This window comes from Schistosoma mansoni, chromosome 1 (assembly GCF_000237925.1).
Source record: "Schistosoma mansoni strain Puerto Rico chromosome 1, complete genome".
Lineage (NCBI taxonomy): Eukaryota > Metazoa > Platyhelminthes > Trematoda > Strigeidida > Schistosomatidae > Schistosoma > Schistosoma mansoni.
The window spans coordinates 52,941,547-52,962,389 of NC_031495.1; the positions used below are offsets into that span (position 1 = coordinate 52,941,547).

General features: G+C 32.2%; 1 protein-coding gene across 1 annotated transcript in view; it reads right to left on the reverse strand.

Moving 5' to 3' along the window:
* Smp_154760 (egf-like domain protein) overlaps positions 1–20,843 on the reverse strand; it is a gene marked incomplete at its 5' end in the record, with an annotated part of 77,323 nt that overhangs the window by 45,107 nt on the left and 11,373 nt on the right. The window contains 8 exons of the mRNA XM_018794830.1: positions 606–782; positions 10,168–10,299; positions 11,567–11,584; positions 12,372–12,488; positions 14,812–15,603; positions 16,848–17,087; positions 19,263–19,828; positions 20,324–20,523. Coding sequence (XP_018649203.1) covers positions 606–782; positions 10,168–10,299; positions 11,567–11,584; positions 12,372–12,488; positions 14,812–15,603; positions 16,848–17,087; positions 19,263–19,828; positions 20,324–20,523 — 2,242 coding nt within the window. The remainder of the gene's footprint in view (positions 1–605; positions 783–10,167; positions 10,300–11,566; positions 11,585–12,371; positions 12,489–14,811; positions 15,604–16,847; positions 17,088–19,262; positions 19,829–20,323; positions 20,524–20,843) is intronic.

Below are 20,843 nucleotides of genomic sequence, written 5' to 3' on the forward strand. Positions count from 1 at the left end.
AACTTACCGTAAACTTCAGACTTACAATCGTAATACACATCACTTTGAAAACCTTCTACACGATGACATTCGTCATTATGACATTGTGCATTTGGATGACAATATACATGAAAACATCGATCTAATAAAATGAGAAATGTTATGTATTCTGACAAAAATAATCTCTCTCTCCCTCTCTCTCTGTATATATATATATATATATATATATATATATATATATATATATATCTTCGTTACTATTAGTGGCAGATATTGACCCTATTGTGTAATGTGGAGAGGATTTTTACCGAACATAATCAGAAAAATAATTGAAATCCCCAAGTGGGGAAAAAGAGTCTTGATCATGCAAGTAAAACATAGATACACATAATTTCGGATAGTGTTATGAGATGACGAAATTCCCAGAACTATGTGATATGTCGACGCAATATATTTCGAACAATCTGATTATATATATACTTGTTAAGAACATTTATGTGTGACCAGATTGTTCGAAATGTGTTGCGCTAATATGTCATATAGTTCTAATAATCTTCGTCTTATTATTACACTACCCGAATTTATCAGAGGGACTAATTGGTTTACATTTCATATCGCAAGCTCACCTCTTTCTTCATAACATTTGACAACTGGGTCTCCAGTATAGCCTGGTGTACAAACACATGCACCATCTTGACAGAAAGCTTGTTCTCCACACTGAACCCCTTCGCATAGATCAACACCACTTGCTATACATATACCATTTTCACAAATCTCATTGCGACGACATTTAGAACATGGATCTATAAAATAAACAAAATGGATTTGATAAATTTTTTAGTGTTAAATAGTGGATAAATAGAAATGGATTTCAAGAAGCTTAACTAATGAATCCAACAGATAAAGAGTGTAGTGTTCGTTCACTACACTGGGACTCCTAGATGATAACAGAACTGCAGTGTCATATTTTCATTCGTCCACTGATTTGTAAGCAAAACAAGACAACAGCGAGAATCGAAGGATAAGAAATTATATCCTGCTATGCTAAACATAATTAGAGAAAAACATTCCGGGTAAACTTCATATTCAATTCTCTGAAAATCTCCTTTACATGAGATAGGATAGTTAAAGTTTCTGTATTATTGTTAATCATGGAAATGTGAGGAATATACAGTAAAACGTTTACTGGTACTAACTTAAAAAATTAAAGACAAGTCAAATACACTATTATGTAAGGCTAATACTCCTAGGTATAAAGTACGAATAAAGTAACCTAGAGAAGGTTTATCTGAATCGTACAGTTATGTAGATATTTTTCGTGATCTATTGTCTATTATCACTTTAGTTAACACTAAAAACGATAATGGTGTCAATACATTTCAAAATTTTTATCAATTACATTATGGCATTTCGAATACACGCCATTTAATGGGCTAATCATTGGTCAAACATTACCATCATTAAGTTTCATGATCAAAAAGATCTCAGTCAGTAAATGGAATTTGTAGGCAGTCAGGAAGAGATTTAAACCTTCGTTTAGTTCTTGCTGGTGTCACTAACGATAAGCATTATTAACCTTAGGTACTTTGACAATGAATCATTCGCCTTTAGATTAATGTTATGGGCTGCCTATTGAAAAATGTCATACCATAAAATATAACTTCTATCATCTTTTTATTATTATTAAGTGACATCATTCCATACATTTAACTTGGGATATTTGGTTTATTCAAATATTTTTTGCTACAATCCCTGTGATATACAAATACTTCAATTGATTTGATGGTAGATTCTCATAGCAAGTAAATATGAGGATTTCACAAAATAACATCATAACTTCTTTCCAGTTAATATGTTACAGCCCACTTATTGTTCGGGAAGATATATCAAATAAAAGACAGAATTCAAAAATAAAGGAACAAACCAAATGTATTAAAATAATCACAATGTATCTTTTGTGTCCTTAGTTCAATACATTACAACGAAAGGTTTGTTAACCTAAAAGGTATTAATTATATATTCTAAGAAAAGATTACATATTCTGTACAGATTTAACGAATATAAGATTAGTTAAGGTGAAACCAGTTTAACAATTAGGTGAAAAATGACATTATTTGCTTTGAAATATACTAAAACCTTTAGAACAATATTAAACATGAACAAATTTTTCTTAAACGGGACAATTCATTCGTCATAATACGATTATCTGAAACAAAGGGAACAAATACCCTTACAGATATGTTTAAAAAAAGCATGATGTCTAATGAAGTGACCTAAGCATAATCCATTTGAATAGTCACAGAGTGTTTCTTAATCTGTTAAATCTTTTAATGAATCATCAGGTCATTTTCATTAGTTGAATTAACTTGGACTTTTTTTGCACAAAAAATAGTTTAACTTGATAAAGTGACCTAATCTGGTTACCATCTTAGTAACGATTTTCCCGAAATGACATGAAAAATCTATTTTTCTCGCTTATTCAAACACAATAATGGATTTAAAAGACTGTCCATATTACGATTGCATATGCTGACCTATAAGTCCCATTTACACATTAAAAAATTGAAGTTCAGAGAAGGGATCTACTTTCAACAAACTTACTATCAAACTGTACAATCATATATTTATGAAAACATTTTTTGTTAAAGTACAATTCTATGAAGATATATGAACAAGGAATAAACATGATGATTCATTTGAAAGATTATGATACTAGACTACGTAATAAGAATAGTAACAATAAAATTAATAAGTTAGCAACGAATTATAATGTGAATGCAGTAAGATGACTAAAATGTTTTTATTACAAACGAATCTCGCGGGGCGGGATTGTGGATGCGCACTGCTGAGGAGTCTCACAATAGGACGAAACAGCCGTCCAGTGCTTCCAGGTTTTCCATAGTGGTCTAGCTTCAATTGACTCATGATCTCAACTATGAAAATACTGAAATCTCCACAAAACCCCCTTCTAATAACTGAAGGTAATTAAAGGTAAAATAAGTGCATAATTAAATGAAATGATATCAGAAACAATTTTGAATAAAATCATGGAGATATGAGACTTAAGTACAGGGAGAGGGGAATAAGGAAACGGAAAAATAATAATAACAGTAATAATAGACTAAGGTCAAGGTAACGAAAACGATAAAACGTAATTCTTTTGTACGCACAATTCTGGCTTGAGCCTCTGCTATTTTAAAGAGTTGGATACGAAGAAATTTAGGTAGATTTGTACGAACTGTATACACAACCTATAAAACTAACCTGTGGATAATTAGAGTGAATAAAGTCGATAAGGTGTTCAAGAATGGAACTCCTAACTGCTCTGCTCTCACCACACAGGGATATTTTCTCATATCTAGTTGAAAAAGAGCACTAGCTACGGCCTATGTACTTAACTCCACAAGAGCAGGTGAACTGGTAGATGTATTACATATGTACTCAAATGTGTACCGTTGTGACGTTACCCTCAGTTTGTTACGTAACTCTTGGAACGCTTTCATTTGTTTTGATTGCATAATCGTAATTTACTTTTCTTTGCTATTAAATTTTGTTCAGCAAAAAAGTATTTTCGAATAAGCATTAGTTTGCTTAATCTATTAAACCATATCTGTATTCATGTTCAAGTTTAGATTAGAGTCAACGTTACTTAAATTGTATTAAATAACTACTAGGAGCTAAAAATTTGTCAATCAAAATGAAATCGACATTTTGAAGATAAATCTATTAGTATATTGCATCTATATTGTTCTGTGCAAAGATGTCATTTTGTGTATGATATATTTCACGTCATTAATGTTATAATAACAAAATGTTTTCAATATCCTGTTGAGAAGCAAATTAAATATTTGATGTCTAACAGCTTAGTGTAAGTCACTTCTTTAAAGGATAGATAGATGACCGAGTAAAATTACTAATCAACTCACAAAATGCTGGCTAACACTGAGCCGCGAAATGTCAGAAATTCACTTAAGTATAGTGAAGAAAACAAGCACATGGAATTGAACAGAATAATGTGAATTCATTTTATTTCAATAAGTTCACATCAGCTGTCTACGACTTATAGTATTTTAAAATCAAAATTATCGTGAAGTTTACATATTTATAATAGTAAAATTAAATATGTACTATCATGGTGGAATAGCGATTTGAATGAATGTACGACTATTTCGTTAAAAAACAAACGAATTGTTGTAGTTCTATGATCTCTTGTTATTATACCTGATGATCTAGGATCTTCTCTCATATATATCTATTTTCAACGCTCTTTATGTCTGCAACCACATTATATTTATTCGAATCACTATTCTACCACGATGATGTATATCCAATTTAACTGTTTTCAGTAAGCAAATTTGGCGATAATTTTTATTTTAAAATATTATCGGTTATAAGCAGTTGATGAGAACTTAATGAAATGAATTCATGTTTTTCTGCCTGATTGCTTGTTCTTGGGAAATAAGAGTTTGAAATTACATGTGTCAGTTCAGATTTAATCAGTTTACAGTACACCAAACGCTCGGTCTGTTTAAAATGATCAAGTCAAACTTTACTAACGATAATAAAGTTTGATGTCTTTTGTATTCTTGGAAACCATTCAGTACAGTTGAAGTAGGTTGAAAGAAATCGTCCAATTTTATTTCTTTCAAGGTTCAAGAAATCCAAGTGAAGAATATTATGAAGTTTTGATATTTTGAAGAACATATATGATTTACATGAGATTAAGGTCAATTTTTCGACCAACTGAAGATATTTAACTAGATAATATGTTATTTATTGTATGGTTCATATTACCCAGGTAGTATTTTAAAAGAAATAGGCTAAATTCATTCACAAATCTGTGCGTTTCTACGGATTTTATGGTAATACCTAATGGAAAAAATCCGAGGAAAATTTAAGTGTTAAAAAACGTTAAGGAATCGTAAATTTTCATTTGCAAAAATACAGTCAAGCACAGTTCAACAGTACCCCTGTCTAAAAGATAGATGACTTAGTACACAGTTCAAAAACTAGGGATAATATTGAAAATGTTTAACCTAATTATTTTTGAATGATCATTAACCAGAATAAAAATGGATGGGACAGAAGTAAGGGTTAGCGATTTCACACTGCCATTACGAATTTTATCCCACGATATTTTAAGTTACCCATGGGGAAACCACATAGATACCAATACTACATTTGATGTGGAGCTTATAAATAAAGATATATTGCTTCATCATATAAGTAATTACTATCTTGAGCGTCATCAAGAGGTAAACACTTTTTTTGTTTCATGGCAAAGAGATCCAATTGATCACGGTTATTTTAATTGAATAAAAATTTTTATGGATACTTTCAACTGTTCCGGTTTGTGATAAGATATCATTATTTGGGAGTGAAAAACAGTGCCTGACATCTTATTTCTCAGGATAACAATCCCAAAATTTTATCATACTTATTCATAGTTGGTTATTCTATGTACATCTGTTTACTTGAATAGCTGTAAACATTATGGAGGAACTATGGGCGGTTTCGAAATCTTCGGTGATGTAATTATATATATATATATATAACACTGGAACTTTTATTGATTGAAACTTCAGACAAATACTTTTTCATCATAATTATTTCCCTTCTCTTTATACTCTTTGGATTTGCTAATATGAACTTGTTTTGCAATAAAGAGTCCATAGGAAAACATTCAAATACACAATAAACACATAAACATTTTTTGTTATCATAATCAATCCCTTATCTTATAAACTAATCAAAAAAGCATGTATGAAAACAATACGATGGCAGGATAATAAATTTTGGTATATAATAGACATACAGATGTGTGAAGCAGATGTTTGGAGAGACAACTTTCAATAAGTAACTAAAGATTTACAGAAATTTCCATTTACAAGGTTCTTCTGTTTCTTAGAAAAAAGAACGTTCAACAGATGTCAGTCTAATAACTTGAGCTATACTTTAAAATACGTTTTTGCTAAATACGTATCTTACATATTTTCATATATTCTACTAGCATTAACAATCTAAAGCTCTGTTTGTTTTGTATTCACAAGACTTTAGATAAAATAATTCACAATGTAACAGATTTTCACTTCGATTTTATTGTTGGAAATATAGGTGGATAATTTGAATCATGGACTGATATCACACAATAAATATAGAGTACTAAACAGATGTCATACTATAAGCTGGTGCTCCTTACAAAATTATGCACATAAACAAACTAAGTGTTTCGGTTACTATAACATATTCAGACTCTCAAAGCCTGAAGTATGAATTTCTAAATTCATTTAATTTGGGATATTACTTGACGATAGATATTAGCATCAACGTGTTTATAAAATATTCACGATTAATAAAACTGATCTCAAGATAACTTTGATCACGAACTGACACCAAATGAAAAGCTGCTGAGAATTATTATTAACTAGACACTGAATTTTTGATTGTTTCACGAACCGATGCCATTTCCAAATTACAATTACTTTCGATAGAATTGTAATTGCACTATCATATCTCCCTCACCCTAATTGATCCATATTTCTGCTGATCATAGATCTTAAATTTTCACTTAACATATATACAGATTCAACTTAATATTCTATATGAGTCATATCAACATTAACAATTTTATTCTATTTGGTATGATAATCCTAAATTTACATGCTTTAAACGATGTACTTTGCCTTTAACCTGGTCATTTTTTCGGATTATTAATTTGGATATATAATTGTAGAACGTGAAGAGAAATTATCGAAAAGAATAGTCTTCGTTCAAATATTAGTCTTTTACTTTTGAATAATTTTTTAAATCTTGATGAGATAATCTTTGTATATAATAGAATCAAACAGACTAAGATGACATTTTTGAAAAATATATTTTAAGTACGTCTCTAATCCAATTTATTTACATAATACGTCGCTTAACATGTATTCATTTGAAAAGCGTTTTGAATAGAACTGGTAGCCCAAGGTTTCAAACTCTATCTCTTTCCCTTGATCTTTTTCGTTTTTTCTTCGCTGTAATTTTCGGCGCATATTTCTAAAATACATGTGACTGGGTGTTTTCGATATAAGTCCAATAAAAATGTGATTAGTATAAAGTAAACGATTGATCAATAGTTGGAAAGTGAGTTCATGAACTGATGTTAGTTACTGAAGGCAATTGACACCTAGCTGTGCACCAAGATCTCGCATTAGTTAAGACTCATCAGAAAAGTGCATTTCCAACTTTAATGGGAAATGGTGCTGTCAAGAGAATCGAAATCGCCTCAACTAGCATCTCACTCTCAGACTTTATTGGTTAGCTATTCAATCCGCGGTCGGCCCTCGGTAAAGATGAGATGCTTACACTGACTAGTAAATAGTTTTATATTTATATATTTCTTAGTACGTATCAAATTACACCGAACAAGTTATAGCATGTTTATTAGTCTTAGTGACTCAACAACTTCAAGCTTACTTCCAAATTTTTATGTGGTATGATCTCAATCTTTCGTCATTTCTAAATAGCCTATCAAACCATTTAAGTAATTCGTTGTTTTTAGTCTGGATATACATTAGGAGAAGAATATATATATTTATTTATTTAAACACGTAAATATTGGTACAAAGAAGCACCAGATACATATGCGCCACACAAATCTCATTTGATTTGTGTGAGGCTTGTAATACTGCCCGGGTGCCAAAACCGAAACAGGTGGTTTTCTTAGGAGGCCACACTCCGAGCCTTTGACCTGAAGTTCTGATCCACAAGGCAGTGGAGCATCGTGAGGAGATGCAGTCCCATGATAGCCGGTGACCAACGATTGATTCATACTCCATTTGTTCCCTTCGGATACTGGAGTCCATGTGCACCATTGGTTTGGAATCAGGGTTTTCCAACTCCCCTAGGTGGATCCTCCATATCCACCAAGCCGGATAAAGCGCAGGAGATTCGCTTTTCGTCCCCTCAATTTTGTAAACAACAGTAATGCCACGAGAAGGCAGTGAGTAGGACTTCCTTGGCAGAGGCCATTTACGCGTGGCCATGTGGGGAGAGCGGACTCTCCCCACTCTCGGCCGTACCGGGGCGAATTCTGTTGATCCATCATAGCTATATTATTTGAATACGTTTACTATGATTATTTATACGGTATGTTCCTAATAAAAGAACCAATATATATATATATATATATATATATATATATATATATTGTTAGTAAAGTTGTTATAATTGAAATCATGCCACTATGAGTTACGATTTAAAAGTTATCTATAATGTACTCATAAATACTTTTTTTCCATAATTCAGACACTGATTCATAACCTTAACTATTGTGCCACTAACAAACTTTGGCGCCATATGACTGCTTAATAGAAAATATCTCATACATATAATTTATAATAAAGGTCAGGTAGAAACAACATTATACTAAATTATAAATCTTTAATATTTTTATTCACTAAGAGGTAAACACATATGGAACTGTTATTTCTTATAGTTAGTTAATTTTACATTCGGATAAATGATGTTACTGTAAAGGAGAATTCGATTAGGTGTATATTATTAAAAATATTGAAGTGATTATGAATAATTATAAAGGTAATCAGTTGCATCACGAATATTTTAGGGTTAGGGTTAGGTTTGTCAGTTTATTGTACCAGTTAAGATACTTTATAGAATAATATCTATTCACTCTTTTGCTTTAATAAATATAGGTGTAACAGAACGTATATTATATACTATATATATACAGACATATATATGTACTATATATGTACGATATATATATTATATATATACTATATATGTATACTAAATGGATAGAACTAGAAAAGAAGGCCTAGGACAGAGTGGGTCGCAGAAAGCTGGTCGGCGCCCTACGCTCCATTGGGAGTAACAAGCGTAAGTAAGTAAGTAATATATATATATATATATATATACTATATAAACTATATACACTATATAAACTATGTATACTACTATATATATAGATACTAAGTATATATATATATACTACATAGATGGATACTATATATACTATATACTATACTATAATTATTTATTGTTTTAACTTATATTTGGAAGCTTTATAATAGAAGTATAATGAAGTATCCATTTTATTAGCAGTTAATTACTGAAAAATAGGGGGTAACTTAATAATAAAGAATTACTCCACTATTCATGGTAATAAATGTGAATAATTTAGAACCAATGAAATTTTTTTAATTTTATGGTTTGTAGTTGTTGAAAGAAAAACTATCAGATTGTAGAAAAAAACGAAAAAAGCAAGAGGCTACTTTGAGATGGTGGAGAAGATTTGTTGCTCAGGTGGATGATTTTGATAGAGTTTTTTTCTCTGAGCTGGATGGTTTGGTCGTGGAGCTTTTATCGTCCTTCTGAACGACATCATCAGCACAAACTTCAGGTACTTTGAATCCGGCGAGATGGGATCGTGGATGCGCACTGCTGATGAGTCCCACAGTAGGACGAAAAGGCCATCCAGTGCTTCCAGGTTTTCCATGGTGATCTACCTTCAATTCACTCATGATCTCATCTATAAAATTACAAAAATCTCCACGAAACCCTCTTCTGAGAATGTGATTAATAGTACTTGATCAGAAGGTAGATGAGTATAACTTTGCATTAATTATTAATTGATAATCAGTTAATGTAAAGGCTGTGTAGACTGACAAAAGGTTACTAGATCTAAATAGTTTTGTAAAATTTACATTTATTTATACTACCTTTTTTTCATGCTATTCTAGGTTAAGTTTCACTGTTTTAGCCACTTATCAATCACAAAATCGATCAAATAAGTGAATTATAAACACTTTTAATTATAGTTACAATACGGATAATACAATATTAGTGTTTAGGAATCATTTGGTTCTAGCCTGATTAATATACTTAATAAATATTAATAAAAGTATGACAATAAGTTAAAGTGAACTGTGAAAATTGGACATGCTGAGGCCTTTATATGCAACAAAGGGGCTACGGTATAAAGCATTAAATACCTTATTTGACATAAAAATACCTTATTAAACAAATACTACTTTTCTGACGACTGTACCTTAACAATTCAGGTAATAGTTTCGTTAGTTTAGTAGAATAAGTATTGGTAAACTCATAAAGGTTATGGGAGAGGATAATAATGCACGATGTTTTGTTAAGAGTACGTTATATTATTATTAAAGTATATCTTACCATTTTCACAATGGCTAACACCATCTCCTCTGTAACCGGGTAAACATTGACAAAACGCTTGATTTGGATCAATACAGCGAGCATGAGTATGACAATTGACAGAACCACACTGTACACCAAGATAGTTAGCTACTAAAAAAATACATATACTAAGGTTAACAGTTTTATAGATCATTTCAACTTGTTACACATTGAATCAATGAATACATCAAGTTTCAATGTCCCAATAAAAATAAGTTTAGTAGCACGATTCTAGTATTATGAATCGAATATTCTTTACAAAAGAGATTTTCTTGTATAATAGATTAAAATAAAAATAGTATAGCTGTGTCTAACAAAATATGACCGACGATTATGTTGAACGAACATGTTGAAATATAAGTTAACATAACATTGAAGTATTTGGAAAGGAACCACATTTAGAAAGGCCTTAAATCCATTACAAACACCATAAATCTAAAAGATAAATAATTTATCATTCCGAGTATTAGTCATTTAAAACACCCAGAATATAAACCTACAAAACCACAATCTAACAGACATTTCTTAATTCGAAAACGTTATCAAATGGAGTATTTTTATGTGGTTGAGTAAACTATCATGTTGATATGATCGAAATCTATGGACTGTTTCAAACGACTAGTAGCTATTTAAAACTATTTAGGAAACGAGTTAAAAATTAATCCTTTAAGTATGAACCTCCAATGTTTTCAATATTAGTCCAATGAACTATTATTTTAGTTCTACTCATGAACTTATATTCATTAACCTCTTTATTGTGAAGATCAAAATCAGAAACGTAAAGCTTTAAGCAGAAATGATGAATGCTTATTAACGAAATGTGAATGAGACTGTAGTCCCGTGCTTCTTTAATCGTTCACCTTGATAACCGTTGTAATCCCAAGCTTAACGGTGCAAAAAATCAGAAGGCAAAGAGAAGCAGCAACTACAGTTTATTGTTAAATAACTCAGGCCAGAGAGCTACCACCACCTGAGCGAGCGATCGAGCAACAAGCGAGTAAGCGAGTGAAGCATAAATGACACGCATTGGCGATGGCGGGTAAATCAACTCGCTTTAATCAAGCGTTAATCAATATTTATAGTCAGACAAGAATAAGTTACAGACAAGCGATGAATAGGATAGGAAGTGTACACACACATACGCTCATATAAAAATAGTCAGGATTAATAAGTGAATAATTAACAAGGTCGAAACATGACTCAAAATAGATAAGTAAATTGGCTTGTCCTGAAGCTATCATATGGTATATGGGCTTAACATATCAATCGACACTACAAAATAAAACTGGCTGAATTATTATTTAACGTAAATGATTACACTAAAATAAATTTATGCTAGCAAACAGTTCATTTATTTATTTGTTAATAGTTAACTTACCATCCACCAGTGAAGTGGCTTATGACACAATGTGGAATCCATGATATCAAATTAATAAACGAGATGCAAATGTAAAATAGAAATATAAGAAATTTCTGTTAAAAAAGATTAGATATATAATGTTAAAATACATTATGATTAACTTCTCCACGAAGTAAAATATTTCATGACCTTGTAGAAGATATTTCTTCAATAAATAAAATCCTATAAAGGTTTTGTTAATTATTTTATGGGATACCAGCAACTGGATGTCACATATCACTAAAACATTTACCTAGTGTTAAACACAACACCTAGAATGCTGATCATAGAAAATAACACAGATTAGTTCATCATAATACATATAAATATTTTTGTAATATCAGCTAATGAATACTTGTGAGACAGGCTATTTTGGGTTGGTTTTCATTTCTATCTGATTTGTAGCAATTATAAATCACTAAGCAATCATTTTTCTTACTAACATACTACTGACACTGTTTATCACTGATTTAGTAGTAATATGATTTGTAGTTGATAGCTTCATATTTTATATCCTTTCACTACTTTCAACAAGTTTACGAATAGCTTGATAATGTTTTTTTTTCAGTCTCTGAAGTTCATCTTATTTATTTTCGCTATTTTCTATAAAGACTCCTGGAGTTCCTTTTACGTTTATTTTCTATAAAGACTCCTGGAGTTCCTTTTACGTTTACATTTCAGCCTCCAACTTGGTAATATATATATATATATATATATATATATATAAATCCGAGTTTTCATTTCCCGTTCTGGGAGTTAAGATTCAAAATAAAGCACAACTTACCTTGACATGTGTTATCAGGCATTAGCTTCAAGCCCTGACCACATTCACATCTATAACTCGCGCCCTCTGGTCGACACACTTCACCATGACGATCACATGTTACACAATCACAAGGACCTAAAATGTCATGAATAGAATTTTATAAAAGGTTCAAATAAAATTTGTCTGGATACAAATTAAACTTCATAGAAAATTGCTTCAAATTTAAATTAGAGACAAGATCGATTAATTCAGCTAAAAGAGTCTAACCTACAAGAATATCGGTTCTTCTGACAAAATTAAATTACACTACTTTTATAATACGAACATGAGTTTTGATTCAACTGAGCTTTTTCAAAAACCGACTTATTCATCTAGACAAGTGATAGAGAAGAACATTATTAAATGAATATAGTTTTTCTACAGGTCAAATCACTGAACATTCTCAGAAACAAATGAGTTACAGTCCCTTCAGTATCCCACCACCACAATTTACCATTCCAATCAAATTTTCACTGCTAAAACCACACACTGATCTGACCTAGATCACCATTGAGACCTTGAGGCACTCGATGGCTACACAGAAATTGAACTGCGGACCCATCGTCTCGCACAAACGCTTTACATATAGATCGCTGAGCATTCACTGGTGATTATGTCTGGCCTGTAACAATCCATGATCTTGTTCAGACCTTCATCTGTGCCTTCCGGTAGTTAACTACCTCACAACCGACACAGATTCAACTCTACCGTTCTCAGCTTCTCACTAGAACTCCAGGAGTTATATAGTGAAGTTAGTCACTCGTGAACACATGATTGTGATTAGTATGGGGGATTTGTGAAGGTTGTAGTACTTTCACTCTTGAAATTACAAAATAATCTCAGCTAGACCACCTTTAGAAATCGCGATTTCAAGAGTGAAAATACTACAATATTTGCAAACCCCTTATACTGATATTCTAATGATAGACTACCATCAAGAATCCATATAAATTTTCACATTTTCAAGGCTTCACCGAATTTCAAAGCAATTTGATTGTAAGTCGGAAATGACATACATTTACACGTTATACAAATACACAGCAAACTACAAGCAAGGGATTGGTAATGTACCAAAATTACTGCGAAAATAAATAAGTTTCAAGTATGATATGAGACCAGATTATAGATATCTCTCTATCTCTAAAGTCAAACATGTTTACAATTGATTGATCACTGAGTAGTGTTAAATGTCATGCTGTCCTGTCGACTACCTCCAATCATTTAACAGTCAATCATGTCACTGTCGCAATCACAGTGTTGCCATTAGTTTAGCCACTGTGACATTGTATACAAACAGTATGGCAAAAGTCCTTTGAAGCCGTGGTTATAGAAAAATTCAATCCCTCTTGGATGTTCAGAAACTATTTGTACTTACACTATACCTAGTCTGATGATACTAGTTTAATCATAGTATCCAGAATGGTATGATTAACGTCGTTTTTACTTACTGTCCTTCTTTATTTTTATGCTTCCACTTGCTCAGCTTTATCTCTAGTTCCCATACAAGAATCTTAATATGTTATTATATGATTAAACTGTAAGAAAACTGCTGGGTTAATATATTCCATAGGTCTGTTAGACTTTGTATTCTCACTGTACAGTATAGATTAATCCAAGCGACTAATTGTTTTTGATTTCAGGAAACCTTTATTGACTATTTTTGTTGTGGTATAATAATAACGTTTATTTATTCGTTCTATTCAATATAATTTATTTTCTTGTTTTTATTTTAAATTCTGACCTAAATGAAATTTATTATTGGGGTTCAAATGAATGTGTTCATATTTAACAATGCTAACATTTATAAGTAAAGATGGATAATGGCTAGCAGTGGAATCCAGGAGGCGCATTTCGTCCTATTTGGGACTCGTCAGCTGGATGTACCTGCATCTCAGAGTTGATGTTCACTCTGGAACTCGAACCCAGTACCATCAATCTTTACTTATAAAAGCTTGTGACTTCAGGCAATATCGAGGCAGTCCGTACAGTATGCACAAATGCCAACAAGAGACTGACCAGTTGCAGTCCTAAATACCAATGGGAAGGTACAATTATACAACACCAAGTGAATGTCAACATTTTCTCACTACACTTCAGATTTACGCTTTTATTACATCAGACAGAGACACTGATAACTTTGAAGTATAATTTCTATTCATGTTAGCGTATATGTGCAATTACATCAGCTTATCATTGGATAGATTTTCTTTCCTGATAATTTCATGACAATGTCTGTGATTAGATTTGTCAATGGTCATATCAGATATTATACTTCAAGTACTTGTAATGAGGTTGATGAAGTGGACAGAAGTTAAGTCACAAAAACTATGAAATTGTGCAAAAAGTTTTCTTATAACACAACTAAAACTAATTTAATTAAAATATGCTTGTTTTAACAATGAATTTTATTTAAACTTACTTGGTTCTGTGGCTAATAACAAAGGTTCATCTACACAGAATAAATTACAAGAGCCATCTGGTGCAGAACAATCCTCACTACAGTAACCACGATCTTTAAGACGAATATAATACCATTCATTCTTAGGTATAGAGCTGACTTGTTTGAGCAAGCAACTTTCTGATTCAGCAACAGCAGACCAATGTACATTAATTTCTTCAGGAAAATTACTTATTTCATTTGAGTCACGATGCTCAACAATAAATTTAACAGTTTGCTCTGGAAATACAATACGGCCATGATCATCAATTTTATAATTGGCGTAATACGTTTTATCTGGCTTATCAGAAGCACTGTAAGCCTCTATATAAGACCGATCGAGTAGGTTTAAATTTTCTGTACTAAACGCCTCTAATTCTATTACACCACTAGCGTATGCTCCTGTTGTGAAATCGCGTAGCTCAAGTATGGCTTGGATTGTAAATTTCCCAACTCTTTCAATATCAAACTGGAATAACACCTTGAAAGGACGTTGTAATCCATTTCCTAACGTGAAAAGATTATAAACACGTTCACGTTTCGGAATATTTTCACAAGGACTAGAAATCATCGAGTTTAAAATGTGGAATACAGGTGTAATTAGACGTATAGTTGAATAAATTCTGTCGTTTGTCTGACCACCACGAATTCCACTAGAACTGCGTCTCAGTGAACCATGTTGAATATCCAGATAAATATGCAGAGGTGAACTGGAATGCTCACTACCAAAGCGTGCGGTTAGGGAACCAGAAAAAGAAAATTTATGATCATTGACTGAAATATAAAGAATGAAGGAAACATATATTATGGAGTGTATATATATTTATCGCGAATTTGTAATGTACAAACCAAAATATAATCTTGAGAGATTTCGGCTTTCATTTTCAATGAAAGCCTACTTATGTACGATATGTAAATAACTTAATTTATATATATAAATATTTTTTCCTGCTAGTATGCATTTCCTGTATGATTAGTTTGCTAAAACATGATCCTAGGCAATGAGGAGAGTAATAAAAATACAATAATACAAACTCCATTGTACAATAAAGACATGATGTAGGTTTTATGGTCTTTAACGTCCGTCAGTCAGTCAGTCATCTACAACGTAGGACCAGGCACATATATGCATCGGTCCAAGTTGCCATACCTCATTACCACAACAACATGAACACCGAATTCATAGCAGTTAATTTAGTGGTGGTAATATGTAAAATAAAGGTTGTATATAAGGATATAGTATAGGAAGGATGAAAGTTATGAAGTTATTTTAATCTCAAGGTTTAAGGGAAGATAAAGAGTGTATACACCTACGCCATTGTGATCGATTCTGAGCCATATCACCTAGAGTCTTCAACCATTGGTTACGATTGTCGCGTGGACCCCAACCAAGTAGTCTGCATCTACCAACATGGCTCAGATCAGAAATTAATGACATCAAGAACTGATGCCACTGATGCATCATTGTAGTGACTGACTTCCTTGTATTTTTCATACATTATCAGGACTATTGATGTTTATATAATTTACGAAAATGTTTGCTAGTTTTAGCCAGACAGATCAATGCATTATAGAAATCTAAGGTAATTAATTAATTACGTTTTGCCTGTATATCTTAATCAATCAATCATAGACCTCGTTAATCTTGGGTAGGGAATGAAGTACTTTGTCTTCAATATAATTCTTAATGCTGTAAATCAACTTATTTTATCACGTTTCGGTAATATTGTCAAATTTTCACATTAGGAAACTACCTTACAGATATTTTAATACAAACATTTGAGAACAATTTTATTTGGAAGACCAGTTCATTTAGATTTGGCTACCGAATAATTATATAAATATTGGCAAGGGTTTTGATCACTACTTTGCTATTTTGATAAAATATTGATATCTTTGATTTATTAATGTCAGACAATCCGATTAAATAGTATATAAACTCAAACATACGGTTACAACTTTGCATTACATAACAAGATGCGCATATATAATATTTTCTAAAAAAAAGTTTTTCTAACCTTCAGACCAACACTTGGCATTTCCTGCACCGAAAAATCCATCACTACATATACAGCAGGCAGCGTTATCGACTCGATAACATTCTGTGTTATGACTATTACACTCACTAACAGCATCACATTTGACCAGATCGTTTGAAAAAGTTTCATTCATGGATTTGTATTCTCCGTTATTACCGATTAGAACTTCATCGTCATCGTCGTCACTCAACGGGTGTATAGTGACCGGTACAATAAGAGCTAATTTAAAATAAACCAGTTTGTCATGATATCATCATAAATTCATCATTTATGAATAAACAAAAGTATTAGGTATTAGTTAGTGAATAAAGCGAATCAAATAGAAAATCTTTTTATAGCTGATGAAAGAAGGGAAGCTTCCTAGTATTAGAAATAATAAACACAGTACTTGGTAAATTAAAATAAATTTGTCATAATTTAAGCCTTAGAGGATTTTTGTGCATAGCTATACAATCTGTCGATGATGAACGAAAATGATTCAAATAGAATTCCATTTCAAATGAATTCCCTTGCTTATATTTACTATTATTATGATTAATCTCCATTTACTCTTTCGATTTGTCAATTCCTGCATATTACCTATTATTCTTTACTGTTCTCCATTATTCTTTCCCGGACTTTTAAGAAAAGGCTTTGCTGTACTGCGGAGAGTGCTGAAGGCAGTTAGCAAGGTGTGTGGCAAATCTTTTGACGTCTTGCAAACTCCTGGCAGGTATTGTCTTATCAGGTACTAACCATTCATTTCATTCATATCTTTCTCTTTGTATATCTTCTGGTAGAACGAGACGTAAATACATTAAAATCTATGCACGCAAGCAAATCTATAAAAGTTCTGTAATACTTAACCTCGCAAATACACTCTGTGACGAACAGGTTGTTAGAGTTAACCTAGTCAGTAACCTGTATTCTTAAGCATGTTTCATATTTGATAAGTTGTACAGACTCAGATATTTTTTCATTTCCTTTTTTGTTTCCAGGTAAAAATACCTATTGGAATACCTCGTACTGAGAATTCTATACTGTATCCAAATATAATATTGGATAAAGCCATTAATTATAATAATACATTCATCATAACAGAATGATAAATTTTGATTTCAGCAATTATATACGTTAGTTGAGTAATGACAAGTTAAAATCTGATTTTTTTAAAAATTTTTATTATAAAATTTATGTAACAAATAGGGTGCTATGGATATTCAATTGGTATAATTTTTTTCATCACAGTCATTTCTGCATATCTTATTAGCTAATTATTATCTTTTTATTAATGGTTATCATAAAAAGAAACCCTATTTGTAAAACGGTTGACAATGACTTTGTAAATGTTACTCTTTTTAGATCAATAGTCTCTCTAATGAAGTATAATGTGAGTTAATTTTGATAGATTACTTACTTACTTACGCCTATTACTCCCAGTGGAGCGTAGACCACCGACCAGCATTCTCAAACACACTCTATCCTGAGCCTTCCTTTCTAGTTCTATACAATTGTTGTTCATTCTTCTCATGTCTGTCCCCATTTATCGGCGTAATGTGTTCTTTGGTCTTCCTCTCTTCCTTTAGCCTTGAGGATTCCATGTGAGGGCTTGCCTTGTGAAGCAGGTGGGTGCCTCCCTCAATGTGTGTCCTATCCACTTCCAGCGCCTCTTCCTGATTTCTTCCTCCACTGGAATCTGGTTTGTTCTCTCCGACGCTAGGTTGCTGCTGATAGTGTCTGGTCAACGGATACGAAGGATTTTGCGTAGACAACTCTTAATAAACGCTTGTATCTTCTGGATGATGGCTTTCGTAGTTCTCCAATTTTCCTCCTCATACAGCAGAACTGTCTTGACATTTGTATTGAAAATTCTGATCTTGGTGTTGGTTGACAATTGTTTTGAGTTCCAAATGTTCTTCAGTTGTAAATATGCTGCTCTTGCTTTGCCGATCCGCGCCCTCACATCTGCATCTGATCCACCGTGTTCATCAATGATGCTGCCCAGATATGCAGAGGTTTTTGCATCCTCTAAAGCTTCTCTGTCAAGTGTGATTCGATTGGTGCATGCTGTATTGTATCGGAGAGAATTTTGATAGAGTGTTGAGATTTTATTCGTAAAAAAATCTTCTAAAACTAGTAATCTGCTATTTCTGTTGAAAGAATACCGTTAACAAAATACAGCATACAGATATGACGTAATTATATACGCTCTTATGCTATTTTGATTAATTTCTAGTCCTTTCTAATATGTAGAATGGGAAGTGATTTAATTGTTTGATAAATATATTCTAGAAAAATATCTCATAGTTCTTTATGAAAGAGATAAAGGTCGACAGGTTTAATAGACCTAGGCATTGAAGAGAACAGTAAAATTGGTGCATGAGTTTTTATAATGAAGTTACAATATTTACTCACGTTCATGTATCTCCTGCCTTTCCTCATCTCCATCATACCGACCCAAAGGATAGTAAGTTTGTGCCGTAATTGTGTCTGTGTATGTGTGCTCTTTATTATCAACAACAAATTTATTACTCTCATGATAAAAGCTATTCCCAGTTTCATTCTCTGGTAGAATATTCACTTCGTTCTGATTAAAAGGGTCATCACCTGAGATTTCAGCTTCATCTCTCAGGATATTCCATGCAGCTTTCGGTACATTTTCAGTGATTCCATTACTATAGTCATTTGTTGAAACGTTAAGGTCATAATTTTCAAGGTTTTCCAGAGCTCTTTTAAAACTATGTGTTCTAGCAATCGGCTCTTCTGATGTATTTTCAGTGTTTACGTTTTTAATGACGACCGTATCAGATGGTGTTTCGTTGTTTGATTTAAGTGAATGAAGTGAACCCTTGCAAATACTTGCCAAAGATGCAACAAATTCACTGGCAACTGCACTTAAATTCTTGACATTTATTGTAGCTATATTTTCCGATTTGTATAAAGGAACAAGCCATTCTCCATGTAGAGCTATATTTGTTTCACTGTGATGAAAAAGTAAGATAAAAGGTTAGCAGTTCTGTTGAGTGATACATGAGTAATTCAAGATACATTTTTTACCAAAACCTCTTTTAAAGTTTGGTATTAAACTACTGAAGATCAAATAAAGGAGCTAGTTTTCATTTATTAAACAAAGAAGTATACAACTTAGACCGAATAACTATCAACCTCTTATTGTCTTCAATGTTCCTCCGTCAGCTCATAGTACCAAACCACTTCACACAACAACAATAAAAAATTTCTTTACAGCGAGTATTTTGTCTAGCCAAGTGTTATTTTCAACGTAAGTAATAAATCTTACAGAAAAATAACGATTTACATAGTTTTGTAAATTTCCACACAAAAAGTGTATTAAGCAGAACATTACTTAAGCAATAACAAAATCCCTTAGTCTCTACAATAGTTCTTTGAATCATGAAGTTACTGAAGGACCTTAAAAATTATACATTTGCTGATAAATATTCTATTGTATTACTTACGTTAACCATATATTTGGCTCTACAGCTTGAGAACTTCTTGGCAACTGATAACCTCCTAAAGGTCTCATAAATATACCAGATTCAGGTGGTAAAGCTAGATTCTCTGCGACATCATTTTCATTCCACTCAACTTGTATATATTGCATGAAAGCGTAAGAACGTATTCCATTAGAAATTATTGTCATTCCATACGTATTAGCCTGTTAAGTTAAAAAAACCATAACTCTAAGTTAATTCAATACCATTAATTTTTTAAAATACAACGTTTACATAACTTGTGAAAATTGTTTATAAGAAATAATAAATGATTTTAAGACTAGTTATTTAATAACATCTCTACCTGGCCAGACCAAAACGTGGCACAAATCCATGAAGTCACTGACAAGTGGACTGAGCCATGTTGGTAGGTGTAGACTACCTGGTTAGGGTCCGCGAGATGATAACAACCGATGGTTACAGACCTTGAATGACATTACTCAAAATCGTTTGCAATGGCGAAGGTGCATCTACTCCTTGTGTT